Here is a 20,265-nt window from a genome sequence, read left to right as displayed (position 1 = left end):
ATGTTCTTCTCTTCCATGTTGCAGTATTCTTAGTGTGGGATTCTCCACCTCAGGCGACCCCAACGTCGGCACCTACAAAAAAGCTGAAAACTGGTTGCTGTTGGCGTGTGGGACGTCACATGTAGGGCCATAAACCAGGAGCTTTAAATGTGACGTCTGCATGCACAGACCTCAGAACCAACTGCACAGTCGGACAGTGGACTAGGTAGAGCCAAATTAGGTCTCCAAACCAATTAAATACCATAGACTGCCCAGTGAGACCACAGTCTAAGAGGTGCCCTAGGGTGCCCCATAGACAGTGAAAGGAATGCAGGGGGATGGTGGGAGGGAAGGAATACTGCAACATGGAAGAGAAGGACATCTCTGATTATGGTAAGATTTTACACAACTATTCTATGCCCTTCTATTCCCATGTTGCAGCATTCTTAGTGTGGGAGACTACCACAGCTTAGGAAGGAGAAAGGGTGGAGGAAGAGGTAGCAGAGTCCAGAAATCCCTGCAGGATTGCCTAGCAAAACCTGCTCTGGCAATATGGTCCAATTTGTTGTGCTTAGTAAAGGTTTGTATAGTGGACCAGGTGGCTGCCTCCAGAATGGAGGCTGTGTCCAGGCCTTTGTGCTCTTACTCCACACAGTAAGTCCTTGCCGTGGTGGGAGTAGCACAAGGAGATCGCCTTCCTGATCCAACAAGAGACAGTTTTGTTTGGAGACTGCCTTGCCCAGGGCCCTGGGATGAAAGGATACAAAGAGTTGACAGAATTTCCTTATGGACTTCGTTTTGTCTAAATAAAATCTTAGCTGCCTGTGCACATCCAGGGAATGGAGTACTCACTCAGTCATTGGTGGGAGAGGGAAAGACAGTGGGCAGGTGGATGGACTGATTTAATGATAGCTCATTGACCACTTGGGGCATGAAAGAAGGGTTAGTGCGCAGGATCACCCTGTCTTTGTGGAAGCTAGTGTAGGGGGACAGGCCATGAGTGCCTGCAACTCTTGACACCCTTCTAGCTGAGGTGAGAGCTACTAGCAGGATTGTTTTCTATATGCACATTTGCAGTGTTAAAGAAATGGTTGTTTCAAATGGAGCCAATGTGAGTTTTTCTAGGATAAAATTTAGGTCCCAAGGCAGTGGAATGTTTCCTTGGTGGCCTGATGTGCAAGATCCCTTTCAGAAACATCTAATCTAGACAGCAGATGAGGGTCTAAGGGTGAGCAGGCAGAGACTGCAGCTAGGTGGTCTTCCACCGAGTACGAAAGGCGTGCCTTGGTAAGTTCACACAAACACAAGCTAAGATTAGAGGGACATCCACTAGAAAGGGATCCCAATGTCTTTGGATATACCATTTGGAGAATCTTTCCCATTTTAAAATGTAGGATCTCCTTGTGTTAGGTTTCCTGGCCTCCCTCAAGACTGAAAGCATGTCCTCAGAGTAGCAGTGTTTGAAGGATCAGAGTAGCGGTGTCTGAAAGATACTAAGTTTATCACCCAGAGTGTCAGACATAGCATCTCCAAGTGAGGGTGGATGACTCTTTCCTTCTGGTGTGACAGTGGGTCCACCTTGTGGGGTAACTTCAGGTGATTGCCCTTGGTGATGGATGGTAGAAGGGGGAACCAATGCTGCCCTGGCCAACAGGAAGTCACCATCAAGACGTTTTGGCATGTCCCTCCTGATCTTCTGAAGGAGGTTTTGAATGAGATGGAAGTGGGGTAAGGCATACAGAAACTGTCCCTTCCATGAAATGGTGATGACGTCCACTCTCCAAGCTAGTGGGGAGTCGACCTTATTACAAAATGTTTTCAGTTGTCTGTTCTGGGGGGAGGTAAACATCTATTTGAGGTGTGCCCCATTGGTGGCCAATGTCTAGAAAAACCTCTGTTTAACATCCATTTGTGATGCAGAGAGGATGATCTGCTGAGAGCATCCGCCTGGTGGTTCTCTCGGGATGGTAAATAGGCTGCCTTCAGAGATAAGTTGCTTTGGGAGGCTAGGTCCCAAATCTGGACTGCTAGCCTGCAGAGGATAGAGGACTTCGTCCCCCATTGTTTGTTGGTGTACCACATGACTGTGGTGTTATCTGTGGAGATTTGAAGGGGACCTAGCTGAAGGATGGGAAGAAAGGTTTTCAGTGCCTAAAGGACTGCAGTCATTTCTCTGACATGGATACATTTTTTTCTGGAGGGGTGACTGCCGGTGTTCTTGCACCTTGAGGCCCTTCATGGTAACCCCCCAGCCTAGGTCTGATGCATCTGTGTGCATGTACTGAGCTGGTGCGGGAAGGAGAAGGGGAAGTCCTTGGTTCATCTGAACTTGTTGGATCTACCGCCTTTAGGCAGGGTAGGAAGGGAATCTGGAATTCTAGAGGGTGGTTCTGTTGGGACCACACATTCTTTAAGATACCACTGTAGTTTTCTCATGTGCACTCTGGCTAATGGTAGCATAGGAATGGTGGCTGCCATAAGGCCTAGAAGTCACAGAAATTGTATTGCCGATAGTTGGTGGACCTGGAGCAGATCCTGGAAGCGGCCTGTTTGGGAAAGTACTTTGTCCCGAGGAAGGAAAGCCTTCATCATGGAAGAGGAGACAGCAACCGACACAGGACCCAAGACTTTGGAATTCAGGCTGACTGAGGGCAACCTGCCAGCAGATTACCCAAATGTAATGACTGCAACAGTGAAATACGAAGAACATCCCCAGACTCTGTAGCAGAGACATGGCAAACGGCAGATGGTTTTTGAAGGTGACCTTTTTCTGCAAGAATAAGTATATTGCCTAAGTAGGGGTAGATTTGAATGCCCTTGGTTCTGCAATAGGCTATGGCTGGAATAAGGCATTGGGTAAAGACCCTGGGTGCAATGGATAAGCCAAAGGGCAAGGCAGTAAATTGAAAGTGAAAAAGTACAGTTTTGTACCTACCATAAATGTAGATGTTCGAGGATCCACATTGCTGCAGTCCTAACTATTGGGTAGTCCGCTGTCCAGTCGGCCCGAATACCAAAGTATATGGCTGACGTCGGTCAGGGCGCATTAGACTGACGTCAGTACGTCAGGGTACTAATGCGCATGACCGACGCCATATCCTCAGTCTTTTCTTGCCCCAGATGTCAGAAGACCCTGAAAAGATAAGGCCAAAACCAAAAACTCCAAACATACCTGCACCAAAAATATGTACAATATATACAAAATTACCAGAATATAACCTCACCTACACAACCACCCCTAAACACAGAGGGAAGGAGGGAGGGTTGGACTGCAGCAATGTGGATCCTCGAACATCTACATTTATGGTAGGTACAAAACTGTACTATGTTCTTCATTCCACATTGCTGCAGTCCTAACTATTGGGTAGAATCCCAAAGCAGAGGTAAGGGAGGCTGGCAAATCATAAAGAAGCAGGAACTGACAACATGCCTTGCAAAATAGCTGTGGCAAAACCAGCCCTAGACTTAGAGTAGAGAGGAAGGTGATAATGCTTAGAGAAAGTATGCACTGAACTCCAAGTAGCTGCCTCCAAAATATCCTTAGTTGCCACCCCCCTTAGAAATGCTGTTGAAGTGGCAGTAGCCCTAGTGGAATGAGGCCTAACCCCAGCTGGAATCTCCTTGCCATGATGGGAATAACAAAATGCAATGCAAAACCCAATCCACCTAGAAATAGTTTGTTTTGACACAGGCTTGCCCTGCGAACTCAAAGCAAAAGAAACAAACAACTGCTGAGACTGCCTAAAATCCTTAGTCCTGCTCAAATAATAACGTAATTGCCTGTGTACATCTAAAGTGTGCAAAATCTTTTCCCCTTTATTTTGGGGATCTGCATAAAAAGTAGGCAAATGAATAGTTTGGTTTAAAGCCACACTAGAAACCACCTTAGGCATAAAGGAAGGATTAGTACGTAAAGATACCCTGTCCTTATGAAAAATCAAAAAGGCTCTACCGCCATAAGGGCCTGCAACTCAGAAACCCTTCTTGCAGAAGTAATGGCCAACAAAAAAGCAGTCTTCCATGACAAGTATTTCAATTCAGCAGTAGCCAGAGGCTCAAAAGGTTGTAGAGTAAGTTTCTCCAACACAAAATTGAGATCCCAAGCAGGAGTAGGAGCTCTACGTGGGGTCTTATATTCTTTGCCCCTTTAAGAAATTGCTTGAACAAAGGATGCGAAAACAATGGTGGGTCACAATCATAGTGAGCTGAAATTGCTGCAGCATGAATCTTAATGGAAGAGAAAGACAAACCTTTGTCCAATAACTCAGTAAGATATTGAAGAGCCACACTCAAATTAGGCTCAGAAATCTCCAAATTGTTTGCTGCACTCCAAAATAAAAATCTCTTCCATTTTTCTGCATACACTTTCCTTGTACTAGGTCTTCTGGCTTCCATAATCACATTTAAAACTTGTTGAGGAAGTTGAGACCTGCTGTCTTTCAAAACAGAATATGCCAGGCTGTTAGATGAAGAGAGTGAAGCTTGACATTGAGCAGGTGACCGTCCCTCTGAGACAACAGGTGTGGAATCAAGGGTAAAGGCCATGGAGGTTTCCTTACCAGACTCCTCAGTAATGGGTACCAGTGCTGCCGAGGCCAATCTGGAGCTATTAAAAGCATCCTTGGCTTGTCTTGTCTGACCTTTAGAAGCACCTTTGGGAGAAGAGGCAGAGGTGGAAAAGCATACACATGAAGATTTTTCCAACTGAAAGAAAGAGCATCCACTCTCCAAGCTGTGTGATGAAACCTCTTTGTGCAAAACTTTGGCAGCTGGTGGTTTAGTGGAGAAGCGAACAGATCTATGTCTGGAGTTCCCCATGACACTGTCAATTTTTGAAATACATGAAGATCCAGTTTCCACTCGTGGGGATCCATGATTTGTCTGCTTAACACATCTGCTAAGGAGTTCTGTGCTCCCGGCAGAAACCTTGCCTGAAGAGTTAGTTGCAAGCTGAGCGCAGTCTCCCATAAAATCATTGCTTGCCTGCACAATGGGTAAGAATGTGTTCCCCCTTGTTTGTTGATGTACCACATGACAGTTGTGTTGTCTGTTAGAATCAACACCTGTCCTGGAAGAAGTAACTCCTTGAAAGCCATTAATGCAAACTGGACTGCTAACATCTTTTTCATGTTGATATGTAGATGCTGTAGTCTGGCAGGCCACTTGTCTTGTATCCACTTTCCATTTAGATGAGCTCCCCAAGCAATGTCTGAGGCATCTGTCGTTAGAATCTGACTCGCCTCTGGCCGGGTCACAGAGAGTCCCTTGTTTAGGTGACATTCCTGAGCCCACCACAAAAATTCCTTTTGAATGCAAGGTATTATTTGAATGACAGTGTCCAAATCCTGGCAGTGCTGTGTCCATACATTTTTGAGATACCATTGCAGCTTCCTCATATGCAGTTTGGCATTGGGAAGCACCAGAATACAAGATGCCATGAACCCTAAGGCTTGAAGGACTGTCCTTGCAGTCAGCCCGGACTGAAGAGATAGTTGATGGAAGTAACTGGAAAGATTCTTTTGTTTGTCCGGGGTTAAAAAGGCCATCTGGGCTGCTGTATTCAGTCTCACACCCAGAAAGCACATGTCTTGAGAGGGTACTAGACTGGACTTTATTTCGTTCACAGAATACCCTAGGCATCTTAGCACTGCTATGACATATTCCAAATGCTGTAGAAGGTCTTCCTTTTCTTGAGCCAGAATCAGGCAGTCGTCCAAGTAAGGATAGATTTGAATTCCTTTTAGCCTGAAGTAAGCTATCACTGGAGCCAGAACCTTTGTGAATACTCTGGGCAGTAGATAAGCCAAAGGGCAATGCAGAGAACTGATAATGAGAATTTCCAGCTCGAAAACGCAGATACTTCCTGCAACTTAGTCTTATAGGCACATGAAGGTAAGCTTCCTTGAGATCTAAAGTTACCATCCAGTGATCTTTGCCCAGCAGAGGTAAAAGCTGTTGTAACGTCAACATTTTGAACTTGGGAATGTCCAGGTAAGTGTTGAGGATAGATAAATCCAAAATTGGTCTCCACGTGTTCCCCTTCTTTGGTACTAGGAACAGGCGAGAATAAAATCCTAGGCCCCTTTCTGGCACAGTAACTGGCTGAATGGCCCCTATTTCGAGCAACAGAGAAATTTGCTTGTGAGCCTCTGTTCTTTGTAGAGGAGGAATGTCTGGCATGCCTTTGAAAGGAGGCAAGGTATGGAAATAAAACCTGTAACCGTGGTGAATGATATCCAGAACCCATCTGTCTTGGGTAATTAAATCCCAATTTTCTTTGAAAAGAGACAGCCTTCCTCCCAAAGGTGCTGCCAGGCGAGAATGTACTGGCAGCTGAAAAGGCAGGTCATTGGGTCTGCTTACGAAAGGACTGACCCCTGCCCTCACCAGAAGTCTGAGCAGGGGAACTCCCTGTCCTAGGCCTAAAAGAACCTTGAGCTCTGCCCCTACCACGTCTAGACCTACCCCTAGACTGGGAATCATAAGCAGGATAAGTCCATCCCTTAGTAGGCCAATTTCTACTAAACTTGGAGGCTGCACCTGCAAAAAATCCTTAACAGTCTGCATAGACTTAGCCTTGTCCTCCATTTTCTTTAAAACTGCTTCCACAGGCGAACCAAACAACACATCAGACTGTAAAGGAGCATCCAAAATCCTTGTTTTAACATGCTCAGCTAAATTCTGATCTCTCAACCAGGCGTGCCTACGAAGAACAGAACCAGTGGCAGCCACCCTCGAGGAGGCCTGCACAGCATCAAAACCACACTGCAAGGAATGTTTACCCACCTGTTCAGACACATGAACTAAATCCTGCAACTCTTTACACTCAATACCTTCTGCCAGAGCATCCACCTTAGATTTCAATTGTGAAAGGAGATAATTCTGATATTTTAACATGTGAAACTGACAATTCAACGCCTTATGGCTAAAGTGGAAGAAGTATACACTTTCTTTCCCCATCTATCCAAAGCCCTTGCCTCTTTATCAGGAGGAACAGGATTTTTAACAACAGAGGCCTTCACACCTTTAGGCCCCTGAGAGACAGTTTCGGGTCTGCCCTAGGACTCTTAAAAGATACTTATGAGCTTCAGGCACCCTATAGTACCTATCCGGTTTAACTGGGGCAGGAGGCAGAGAATCAGGATTCAGGAAGCCTCTGCAAAACATCTTCCACCACATTCAGAACAGGAGGTATAGCTAAAGGCCTATGCTGGGGTAAAACAAGAATTCCCTAAGCCTCTTTCTGGAATCAGAGAAATCTTGACCTTCCCATTTAAAATGCTCCCTCATGGAATGCAGAGTCTCTGAAAATGAAAAATCCTCAGGAGGAGAAGCTGAAGGAGTAGAATCATCCACATCAGAATCAGAATAAGGAGGATACTCCTGCAAGTCTTCAGCCGAAGACTCAGAAGCCTCGAACATTGCTCAAAACTCTCAAACTCAGGTTCCACCCTAGGCCTCTTATCAGGAGGGGGCATAGAACCTCTAATCATAGTAATCAAATCCTCTGCCATTTTAAGCATATGTTTCTTAGGTAAAGACCCTGAAGCACTAGGAGAAACCCCTACTGAAGCTAAACTTGGCCTGCCTCTCAAGGAAGCCTTGGAAACAGAAGGGGAGGCTCTAACCACCTTAGGAAGAGAGGGAAGAACAGCCACCTGAGAAGCCCCCTCAGCCTGGCCTACTTCCTGAGAGGATACATCCTGTAACAGTAAAGTCTCTCCCTGAGACTCCAAAGAAACTCCTGGCAGAACCTCCGGCTCAACTGAGCCTTCTAAAGAACCGACGTCTGGGACTGTCGGTTCTTCCACTCTAGGCTTTGCTGCTTTGTCCTTGCGCTTTTTGTCCGAAGCGGGCGTCAGAGCATCCGACGGCATTTTATAATTACAACGCTTCCCAAAAACTAACCTGGCACAGTCTAACCTTCTCTTAATAGTGCGTTTGTTAAATCTAGCACAAGAGCGGCATCCAACAACGTCGTGCTCAGGCCCTAAACAAGGTATACACAAAGTATGGTAATCCCTATGAGGTATCTGTTTCCCACAAGAAATACAGTTATTCACTTTTTCTGACATCCGGTTAAATACTGAGGCAAGAAAAACCAAAATATTCCCCAACGGGTACTTAGCCAACTTTGATTCGGTCTGAAACTCTGACTTCAGAAACTTTCAGAACGCCAACCTGCACTCGCAAAATTGCTTCTGCATCGGACCATGCGGCAAAAAAGACTGAGGATATGGCGTCGGTCATGCGCATTAGTACCCTGACGTACTGACGTCAGTCTAATGCGCCCTGACCGACGTCAGCCATATACTTTGGTATTCGGGCCGACTGGACAGTGGACTACCCAATAGTTAGGACTGCAGCAATGTGGAATGAAGAACATCAGTGCCCAGCAAACCGCAAGTACTTTCTGTGAGTGGGCTGTATAGGGCTGTGGAGGTAGGCCCCCAAGTCTAGAGTGGCCATGAATGCTTGGGGTGGCAGTAGTGGAAGGAGGGTCTGAAGGAAGGGACTTTTAGTTAGAGGTTTATAAAAGACTAACCCAGGAATGGCATCCATGGTCCATCTGTTTTTGGTACTAGGAATAGCTCAGAGTAGAAACCTTTTTCCTTCTTGTCTCAAGGGGGCAGGTTCCATGGTTCCATGGGCCAATGGGCCAGTAGATCCTGTATAATGTGAGGAGTAAGCTGTAGTAATTTTTTTTTTTTTTTTGGGGGGGGGGGTGGAATGCCCCGTGGTGTAGGCCTTCAAGTTATAAAATATCCCTTTTCTGCTACTGCCAGAACCCAGTGATCTGAGGTGACTGTTCTCCAAAAGGGCAGGCAGTGGGGGAAATGGGCTGACAGGAGGTGGGCAAGGCAGTCCCGCATTGTTGGTATCATTTCTGTCTTGATAGGGCTGTCTGTGGGTAGGCTGACAAGAGGTGGGCCTGGAAGAGGTTTGCCTCCTGGTTCCTTTCCTATGCCTCTGAGGAGGAGGGAGTGGAGCAGTGGAGGGGTTTCTTCGGACATAGGTCTTAGCTGGACATTATCTGTAGTATTTTGGTAAAGGGGATACCAGAAGGTGCTTAATGTCTTGCAGCTCCTTGGTCTTCTCTTGAAGGTTCTTAAACAGTTCAGCAGAGTGTTTTCCAAACAGAAAGTTGTGGTCTAGTGGGGCATCCAGAATTTTAGATTTGAAATCTTCAAGCAATGGTTGTAGCCAAAGCCAAGAATATCTGCAAAGCACAGATGCAGCAGATCTAGCAGAAGCCTCTGCTGCATCATAACTGCATCTAAAGAGAGTGTCTGGCTATCTGGGAAGCCAGGGTCAGTTTGATGCTACTTCTGTCTTGTTGGGAGAGTCAGGCAGAGAGGACAGAAGTGTAGATGTTTGGGATACCAAGTCCAAGGCATACTTAATCATATGGGTTTGGTAGTTAATGGCTCTGAACACTAGGGTGGAAGAGGTATAAACCTTTTTGCCCAGCCTATCCCTATTCTTCCTATCCTTGTCAGTAGGTGGAAGGGACAAGGATGGGATCAGTCTTGACTGCTTGTCAAGGGCCATAGCTACACTATCATAGGATCATAGGAGATTACTAGGCTAATGGCCCTGGGGCCCTTACAAGACTAGGCAAGGGTTTACCCCCCCCCCAAAAAAAAGAGAAACCTCAGTCAGCACCTGTCGCTCCTGTCAATGAAATGATCGGGTCTCTTAGGAGCAAGTGGCTGACGGTCAGGATTTTTAGATGCTGATGCAAATGCATCTAGGTATGCAGTTATAACTGGGGGGGTGGTGGATGGTGAAGGAGATTCAACTTGCAGCAGCTCAAAATATCTATTTGAGTTTGTAATTTGGGAAGTACTCCATTTGAAATATTCTTTCATTTTAGTAATGGTCTCTCCAAAAGGGATGTCTTCTGGAAAGAGCCCCCTGCCATGGATTCCTCATCTGGGGAATACTATTACTGGGGAGAAGCCATTTGTGATGAATAAGAAATAGATTCATCTGATGATGAGGAAAAAATGTCCTCTTCTTCCTGTGAAGTGGATGTAGGAATAGAAGTGGCAGGGCTTAGCCTAAGCACTGGGATAGTGGTGGGTGAGGAGGCAGAGGGCCTAAGGGCCATGAAGGCCTGCATCAAAGACTGTGTAAAAGATTCCCAGTCGGGTAGTCCTTCAGAAGAGGGAGAAAGATATTTGCTTTTATGCTTTCATTTTAAAGGGGTAGTTTTGGGAGAATGCCTAGTTTCAGGGGGCCTGAGCTAAGGGAGAGGATTTGGATTCCTGTATCCCAGACAGGCAACCGGTGGGAGCCTGGTTCCCCCTCAACTTCATTAGAAACCGACATCTGAGTAACCTCTGCTGACCTGCCGGTCGGTATTTCAGAAGCGACTTCAAGGGGAGCCAATGAGGTCGACTGTTCTAGCGGACATCCCCTCAACCCCTATCGGCAGTTGGTTGGGCGTCTGGAGGGGCACAGGTAGTAGGCCGTGAAAGCTTGGCCTTTTTGTGGTGGTTCCACCTGGGCAGCCGATTCAGGATCCATCCTAAGCACTAACTTTTTAAGCCTCTGATTTTCCAAACATAGATTAAGGGCAGCTAGCGGCTAAGCATTTTAGGGACAACGGATTGGCAAATGGCACAGGAGGTATAGCAGTATTCCTGGCCTAAACAGAATATGCAACAGTCATGGGCATCCTTATGTGGAATTTGTCATCCTCATCTGCATTTACCTTTTTTAGCGGACATCAGCCAAGAACAAACAAGCAAACCAAGCCAAGAGATAATAAATTTTAAGAATTCCTCAATGAGGTACTTGGCTTTAGACATCTTGATAGTAGAGGAGTGATGCGATCGATCTGACATTAGATTGTGGCAGAAAAGTTCTGGGCTCTCTGCGTGCAGACATCACATTTAAGGCACCTGGTTTATGGCCCTGCGTGTGACGTCCTATGCACCAACATTAACCAGACTTAAGCTTTTGTATAGGGGCAGACATTCAGGTCACCTGAGGTGGAGAATCCTACAGTAAGAATACTGCAACATGGGAATAGGACATCCTCTTTGCCTATCTTTATGGAAGACTAGAAGGTCCAAGAACCAATCCTCCATTCTTGCCTAGAGTAGTAATAAATTCACCCACAGATTGTTCAGTTGCCAGCCCCTCTTCCCAAACCCTCAAATAAGGCCAAGCATACCTCAGATGTCAAATTTTAGTTCTACGCAAATAATATCTAAATGCTATTTACCTCTTTTCAAAAAGTTAACCAGTGACCAAGCAAATTATCTAAACAGCTCTGATTAAAGTTTACAGCTATGGGACTCCTCCCAGGAGGAAATACCTAGGTATGTCCAGTTATTGTTCTTAGGGGCACTGCAGCCACACCGACACTCAAAGTTACACTAGAAGCTGTGACTTGGACATTGGTTCACATCTTCTCCAAACATTAGTGTGGATAATTCACTCCAAGATAGCTCTAAAAATGCAGTTTTGCAGGGTATGCTGTACCTCAGACACTCTTCAGGTCATCACAGCTATGCATCACAAATCTCTTGAACTCATCCCAGCACTGCGGACTGCTGCAACTGTGATCCAAGTTAAATAAAAAGTATATACAACTGTGCAGGTATCTTTTCCAGAGTGTACATGTTTGAAGAGGTCACTGCTGCAGTGTTCTCCCACCCTCTTCACTCCATACCTTCCTTGTCCTCCCCTCCCTCTTGGGGAGGGGGGGTTAATATATACACTCCCTCAATTTTTCTTTTACACTTGATCTTGTAGGCTGTTCCCACGCATTAATGTAGGATACCGCAGAAACAAATCCTTATGAACAGGAAAGGACTGTGGAAACGATTGAAGAAACCTTCACCATCAGACACTTCAAAAAAAAAAACAGACTCCTATACAGGAAGGAAGCTGAAAAATTAAAATTGCTGACAAAACCCAGCTAACAATTTTCCACCTGCTGTTCAGCAGGCAAGTAAACTGCATGGTCGACATTACAGCATACTGCTCTCTAGACCAAACAGAGCAAAAGACCAAGTTAAGGATGATGCACAAAATGAAAAATCTAAAAACAGACCTACAGTAAATATTGACATAACTAAAATTTAAGATCCAAACATATATTAAGCCATATGTTAGGATTAACCATTAAAATGTCAGTCACAAACAATTTACCAACTTGTTTGCATAATATAAAATATCTAAATGAGCCATGAGTTTAAAAATGTTCTTTGGTTCCCCAATCATCTAAATATAAACCAAGTCAAATCAGAACCACCACAGCAATCAGGGGCAAAGTCAATTCAATGTCTTCAAATCACAAGTACCTTAAACTGCAGATCCCCCGCAGATTATTTCAGAGGTCATTCCCCTCAACCGAAAAGCAAAAAAAATGTACAGCACTAAAATCACGGCCCTCAATAGTGTCATATGTAGCAAATCAGTCATTAAATCAAACCAAAGTGAACTACTAATACAGCCTTGGTTTGTGAGAAGCTATTTTTTGTAAAAACTTGTACACTCATTTCTGAAACTCACAGGTTTTGTCTGTACGAAGTGTAGTATGCTAAATAGCTACAGGTTACGTTTTAGCTATACAACAAAATCTGACATCACTACATACAACTTTGGTGCATTGCTATTGATCTAATTTTACTAATTTAAGAAATTACTAAAATACTTTGATGTAGTTTAAAAAACAAATTCAGGAAATAGGATGAAAGTTTCAAACCTTTGGTGGCTCCTGGGGTGGGGAAACTGGCTCTGCAGGGACAGGAGGAGGTGTGCTTTCCTCCCTCTCTTCACTGTGTTTTTCCTCTGGTTCTGGCTTGGGCTCCTCTGATTTTGATTCTGGCTCTACTTCCAGTTCCTGTTCAAGTACCACTTCTTCCAAAGTCTCATTTGCATCCCCATTGCTGTAAGACAACAGCTGGATTACTCCAAATACGTCCATAATTATCCCATAGCTACTTCAAAGCACTCTGCTGTACAGTACATACATTACAGGTGGTTGCTCATATTCATGTTGTATGCATAAAGTATTAAATTATAATCACTTTTACATTTAGTTCATAGTATCTAAGAAAATGGACACAATAAGCATTTTTAAATGCTAAACTTCTACTACAGCCAAAGCTAGCACTGACAAAATATTGTACTGTTCAAAGCAGTTATTACCACAAAAGGCACAGTAGTAGTAGTTTGTAGAAATCTGAAACAATTTCAGTATTCAACACTCAGTCATTTCATATATTTTACCTTTCATTGCAGTAAAGTACATAGTATTTCTAAATTTACTGAAGAGTTATGCCTTTCTTTGGCAGTGAACTACTCTACCATCTAATTTACCATTTGACACCAATGCTGTAGTTCTGGGACTTCCAAGATGGCTGCACACAGATTAACAGTTTAAGTTCAGCTCTCCCAGTGTGGGAAAAAAAGAAATTGAGAGACTCTGCCACTTTTAATAAATTCAGTTACTAGTTAGTTAATACACTGCCTCGATGTCAGCAAGGATGAAACTTAGCAATACTGTAAGAAAACTAGAAAAGGTGAAGGAAAAGAAACTTAATCGTTACTGTAAGAAAAACTAGAAAAGGTGAAGGAAAAAACATTGAATAGGAATAATCCTGCAGCTGTGCAACAAAAAGCAGATCAAGCTCCAACTTTGGTGGAAGACCTAGCTTCCAGTATTCTGGAGGAAAAGTTGGATGTGCTCACAGCAAATTAAAATAAAACTCAAAGAATAAATCAACCAATAACAGGCTGGAAAAAATTGAAACTTTAAACAGATATTCAGATGAACTGATAAAATGGCAAAAATCAGAGGTCGAAATTAAGAAATGGCTAGCAGAATATGAAATTTCATCCGATCCAGGAAACCTTAATGTCCCCTACTGTAAGCAATTTGAAACCATCACATGATCAAAATCAACCAGTGTAAACCCATACAATATAACTGCTAGTTTAAAAAAATATATTAAAACTTGTGCATAAAAACACTACATATGTTCAAAGAATGACATGATCAGACATTCACATTGCCATGGCCCTCAGTTTTAACTCATTACCAATACACATTTCATTTAAACCAGGGGGCATTCATTTCAGTTTTACCTGCCACATTTGTTATAGCCAAACACAGCTTTCCAAACTCCATCTCAGAATGGAATATTAACCATTTCCAACACCACAAACATAAAATTACTTAAACCCTGGACAATCTTGTACATGTTAGGCCAAAGCATTTTTGAAGTCCGCCTTGCCAATACAATACAAATGTAGATGAAGCACTTTTCGTTTTCCCAATATGAAACACTGTGCAGGTGGAACACCCAGCTAAATAAACCCTGGATGAGTGAATTGCATTTGCCATGTCTAATCATGTGTAATGTCGGTTCTAAAACAGATCCGGTGCCATCCAGATTAAACTAGCACCGTTTAAATGCTCCAAATCCATGTGTTGTGATAGGCCATATGTTTAACATAATAGGTCATTAACATTTTTCATTTTCTGTTCTATATAACCTTAGACCCATGTCCAACAAAAACTGGACAATATCCCCAAGTATTCAAACATCAGTGTTTGAGCACCACCAATACCACTGGTGCATGTAAAAGGAGTGACAAATGACATGGTGTAGGATACATTGCTGATCCCCTTGTTGATTATGTGCTTTTTCGGGGGAAACCCTTTAAAGAGAAAAGGAGCAAAACCAGCATCTCTCTTACCATAAATGTCCATACAAACCATCTAAAAGCCAACCAGGGTACTCCATTTCTCAAAACACAGCCAACAATGTGTTAACCTATGACATGAACTGTTTAGAGGTCGTTCTTTAAGCATGAATCAGCTGGCTCTTGACAATGCCCTTTTTGGTAAGTAGAGAATGGCAACTGGAAAAAACAGTGTAGAAAAGAATTACAATAAATAGATTTACAAAAAATATTTTAAATAAATTTGCCTTTGACCCGCAATACAGATGTCTAAAGAGAGAGTTAATTTCCAGTATTTATTTGTTAAAGTAGGACACGTTTTTAATCTTTCCTTGTTCTGACAGAAGTCCTTTCAGCACTAAAGCATTAAACCAGCCTTTACTACCAACAATAACAGTTATTTCCAAGTTTGCCTTTGTTGTTTGTGGAGCTTCCCAATGGTTACTGTTTATGCATTTTAGCATGGATAAAAAGAGTTATGTACTTACCATAACTTGGCATCTGTGTTATCCAATGTCATTCAACACAAATGGATCTTGGATCCAACCTCGGTCAGAGCTCACGCCCCCCCCCTTCCCATAATCCCCTACCTTCTGACCCTTAGATAGAGTTTGCTAAACCAATGGCAACACAGGAAAAACTGAGCAAAGATCAAAACATTTCAAAATACTAGCCAATCCAGCTTGCCAGAACCCCAGAAGGAAGGGGGGAAAAGGGTGAGAATGTGATGAATAATGACACAGGATAGCACAGATGCCAAGTTATGCTAAGTACATAGCTCTGTCTGATGCTATCAGTGTCATTCATCACAACTGGGTCAGAGTCCCCAGCTACCATGTACCCTGGGTGGCCTCAAGGAATGATATGCCGGAGCACAGAGGAACCAAAGGAAGCTCTGTTCCTAGATGCAGAAGTCCGATTTGTAGTGCTAAATGAAAGTGTATGGATTAGACCAAGTCGCAGCAGTACAAATCTCATCCAAGGAAAGTCTACCCAAGAAGGCAGAAGATGTATTAACAGACCTAGTAGAGTGGGCCTTAACTGGTCTGGAAAATTCCAAATCCCTATCAAATGTATGAAATACAACTGGCAATCCACCTGGAAATAGTCAGAAACTTTGGAAACTGCCTGGCCTTTTCTGTTCTGATAGAAGGCGACAAAGAGCTGGTCCAACTTCCTAAATTCCTCAGTCCCTTTCAGATAAAAACACAATTGCATGTGGACATCTAAACAATGCAAGACATTCTCCCTTACTAGAGTAATTAGGGAAGACCAGGAGTTGAGAAGACTGATTGAGGGTAGCCTCCAAAGCCACTCTGGGAAGAAAGCATTTGTTCTAAAGGACACCCTGTCCTCAAGAAAGATCATGAACGGAGGCTTAATGATTATGGCTTGATGTTCTGAGACCCTTTTGGCAGAGGTAACTGCCACTAAAAAGGCCATCTTCCAAGCAAGGAACTTTGTATCACAAGCAGCAGCTGGCTCAAATGCTTTCTGCGTCTGGGACTGCAGCACCAATGCGAAATCCCATGGTGGGAATGGATCCTTAACAGGCGGTCTAAGATGACATGACCCCTTTCAGAACGAAGAAAGGCTTTGCTTAGAAGAAAAGGTAGGCTCGTCGCTCAGATGGAAATTAGAAATGGCCGCTAACTGGAGCTTAATGGTAAAAAACTTGCCCCATCCTGAAAAAGGGAAGATAAGAGTAAAATATCAGGAATAGGGGCCGAAAAGGGCCCAGATTGTGCTGTCTAGCCCAAATAGGAAACCTTTTCCATTTACTTGAATAGACCTTCCTAGTAGATGGCTTCTGAGAAAAGTACAGTTGTGTACCTACCATAAATGTAGATGTTCAAGTGTATTAACTGTTGCAGTCATTACACTTGGGTTATCCTGCTGGCAGGCTACCCGCAGTCGGCCTGAATTCCAAAGTCCTGGTCCGGCGTTGGTTGCTGTCGCCTCTTCCTCGAAGTCAGTGCGCCAGGGGTATTAAAGATGCAGCCGATGCCATTTTCTTCAGTTTTCTTGCCCCAGATGTCAGGTGCCCCCAAAAGGGTAGGCTAAAAAACATTGCTTATAAAAGCATGCACTAAAATAAACAAAATCTTCATCTAAAAGCAAATACACCACGTAGGTTGTATAGAATAGAGAAGTAGAGAAGTCCCAGCAAAGAAAGGGGGATGGTGGGTGGGTAACCTGGACTGCAACAGTGAATACACTCTAACATCTACATTTATGGTAGGTACACAACTGTACTATGTTAATCATGTTTCACTGTTGCAGTCATTACACTTGGGTTGAATCCCAAAGCTGAGGTTGGGTGGCTGGGTCTAAATAGAACTAGGAGTGGCTATAAGGCTCTGGATTTAGAGTAAAGGGGTAAGTGGTAGTGCTTAGTAAAAGTGTGCACTGAAGTCCAAGTTGCAGTCTCCAAAATATCCTTGGTTGGTACTCCTCTGAGGAAGGCTGTTGAGGTGGCTGCTGCTCTGGTAGAATGTGGTCTAATGCCCTTAGGCACGTTGTGAATAGCAGAATCGAATGCAGTGTCCTATCCATTTTGAAATAGTCTGCTTTGAGACCGCATTTTCTTGTGATCCTGCAGCATATGCCACTAAAAGTTGCTCAGTCTTTCTGAAAGCTTTAGTTTTGTCCAAGTAGAAGCATAGCTGCCTGTGTATGTCCAAAGAATGCAGAAGTCTCTCCCCTTTAGTCTGTGGGTTTGGGTAAAAAGTAGGCAAATGAATTGTTTGGTTGAGCGCCACACTGGACACTACCTTAGGCATAAATGCTGGGTTTGTCCTTGGAGAAACCCTGCCCTGATGGAAGATAATAAAAGGTTCCACGGCCATTAATGCCTGTAACTCTGAGACTCTTCTTGCTGAAGTTATTGCTAGGAGCAGTGCTGTTTTTCATAAGAATTCTATCTCAGCTGTACTGGCTGGCTGAAAAGGAGGCAGTGTGAGTTTTTCCAAGACAAAATTGAGGTCCCATTAAGGTAATGGTGCTCTCCTTGGAGATCTTATGTTTTTGGCCCCCCTGAGGTACTGCCTAAGCAATGGATGTGAAAAAATAGGTGGTTCTGTATTATAATGAGCTGAAATGGCACAGGCGTGGATCTTAATTGATGAGAAGGGATAGGCCTTTGTCCAGCATCTCAGATATTGTAAAATCTGAGGAATATTTGGAACAAGCGTGTCAAATCCATGTGCCTGGTTCCAAGTGCAGACTCTCTTCCATTTTTCTGCATAAGATTTTCTGGTGCTGGGCCTCCTGGCCTCCAAAATAACACCCATAACCGCTTTAGACAGAGGTGTATTCTGAATGGTTAGAGTATCCGCCATGCAGCTAGATTTAGGGTTCTGAGTTGGCTGTGCGGGATCTGATTGTTTTGTTGGGTCAGTAAATGAGTAATTTGAGGCAATGTCCAGGCTGGGCCTTGGGACAAGTTCCTTAGGATTGGGTACCAGTGTTGGCGTGGCCAATCCGGGACAATCAAAATCATTTGTAGCTTCTCTTGTCTGACCTTTAGGAGTACCTTGGGGAGGAGAGGCAGTGGAGGAAAGGCATATACTGTAAGGTTGTTCCAGCTAACGACAAAGCATCCACTTTCCATGCTTGTTTGTGATAAGTCCTTGCGCAGAATCTCTTAAGTTGGCAGTTGTGAGGGGAGGCAAAGAGATCTATGTCTGGGCATCCCCATTTCCTTATGATGTTGAAGATTTGTGGATCTAGTTTCCACTCGTGAGGATCCATGAGGTTTCTGCTTAGTTAGTCTGCCAGAGCATTTGTTTTTCCTGGCAGGAAATGTGCTTGCAGGTGTACTTGGTAAGTCAATGCTGTGTTCCACAGAATCATGGCTTGTCTGCAGAGGAGGTAGGAATGTGTGCCCCCCCTGCTTTTTTATGTACCACATAACGGTGGTGTTGCCCGTCTTTATCAGCAGCTGTCCTGGATGAAGTAGGTCCTTGAAGGCTGTCCGGGCATTTTGTACAGCTAGCATCTCTTTTTGATTGATGTGAAGATGCCTTTGACTTGCGGGCCATGTGCCCTGAATACATTTTCCTGCCATGTGGGCCCCCAGGCATAATCTGATGCATCAGTTGTTAGTGTTTGCCTGGCGGTGGGTAAAGTGAATGGCTGTCCCTTGTTGTGGTGACAGGCCTGTGCCCACCATCGAAACTCCTGTTGCAGGCAGGGAATGAGTGAAATTAATGATTCCAGGCTGTGGCAATGTTGAGTCCAAACACTTTTTAGATACCATTGTAGTTTCCTCATATGTAGCCCAGAGCCTGCAGAATTTTTCTTGCAGATAACTGGGTCATTGTTGCCATGCTTTCAAAGTAAGAAGTCAGTTGCCTTTGTTTGTCTGGCGTGAGATAAGCCATCTGGGCAGTTGTATTTAAGCTTGCACCCAGGAATATTATCTCGAGAGGGTACTAGCTTTGATTTCTTTTTGTTTACTGTGTACCCTAGGCAAATTAGTAATCGTTTTACAAACGCCAGATGCTTTAGTAGAATGTCTCTGGTCTCTGCTTGAATAAGGCAGTCGTCCAAGTAGGGATATATTTGAATTTCTCTGTCTGCAAAATGCAATTACTGGTGCCAGGCATTTTGTGAAGACCCTGGGCGCAGTAGATAAGCCAAAGGGCAGTGCAGAGAATTGGTAGCGCATTGAGCCAGCTATGAATCTGAGGTATCTTCTGCAAGATTGTCTAATTGGGACATGCAGGTATGCCTCTTTGAGGTCCAAAGTTACAAACCAAGCCTTTTTGCCCAGCATGGGCAGAAGCTGGTGCAGTCTCAACATTTTGAATTTCGGGACGTCCAGCAAAGTATTTAGAGTAGACAGGTCCAGAATTGGTCTCCATGCTTTGTCCTTTCTTGGAACTAAGAAAAGTCTCGAGTAAAATCCTTGTCCCTGCTCTTGTTGTGGCACTGGCTGAATAGCCCTCATGTCCATGAGAGATTAAACTTGTTTTTGTGCCTCTGCCCATTGAATGTGTGGCAGGTCTGGCATACCTTTTGCCTTTGGAAGGGTGTGAAAGTGGAACCTGTAGCCCTGAGAGACTATATTTAAGACCCATTTGTCCTGGGTGATCATGTGCCAATTTTGTGAAAAAAGTGCTAGCTTTCCTCCCAAGGGTGCTGTCAAAAGATAAATGCTTGGTATTTGAAAAGAGGGAAGTCATTGGGACTGTTTCCTAAATGGTTGTGATTTGTCTTCTCCGCTTTTGGAGGTAGAAGCACCCCATTGTTTGGGCCTGTTGCCTGCCTCTAGGGCGCCTGTATCTGCCTCTTTGTGGCCTGACTGACACAGGAAAGGACCAATTCTTAGAAGGCCAGTTCCTGCTAAATCTGGGTGACTGTACCTGTAAGAAATCCTTTACTGTCTGCATGGATTTAGCTTTATCCTCCATTTTCTTCAACACCTCTTCTGCCTTAACACCAAACAAAGTATCATGCTGTAATGGAGCATTCAATAATAATTTTGCTTTAACATGATCAGGCAGTGTCTGTTCCTTTAACCAAGCATGCCTTCTAATGACAGAACCTGTTACAGCGGCCCTGCAAGAGGCC

The 20,265-nt window shown here is 44.1% G+C and overlaps 1 protein-coding gene across 1 annotated transcript in view; it reads right to left on the bottom strand.

Annotated features, from left to right (window-relative positions):
* Positions 1 to 20,265, bottom strand: part of G3BP2 (G3BP stress granule assembly factor 2) — a 1,493,999-nt gene that overhangs the window by 721,928 nt on the left and 751,806 nt on the right. Inside the window, exon 8 of the mRNA XM_044061106.1 lies at positions 12,704 to 12,887. Coding sequence (XP_043917041.1) covers positions 12,704 to 12,887 — 184 coding nt within the window. The remainder of the gene's footprint in view (positions 1 to 12,703; positions 12,888 to 20,265) is intronic.

Source organism: Protopterus annectens, chromosome 2.part0 (genome assembly GCF_019279795.1).
Source record: "Protopterus annectens isolate FY-2018-M chromosome 2.part0, PAN1.0, whole genome shotgun sequence".
Classification (NCBI taxonomy): domain Eukaryota; kingdom Metazoa; phylum Chordata; order Ceratodontiformes; family Protopteridae; genus Protopterus; species Protopterus annectens.
This window is presented reverse-complemented; position numbering and strand designations above follow the sequence as displayed.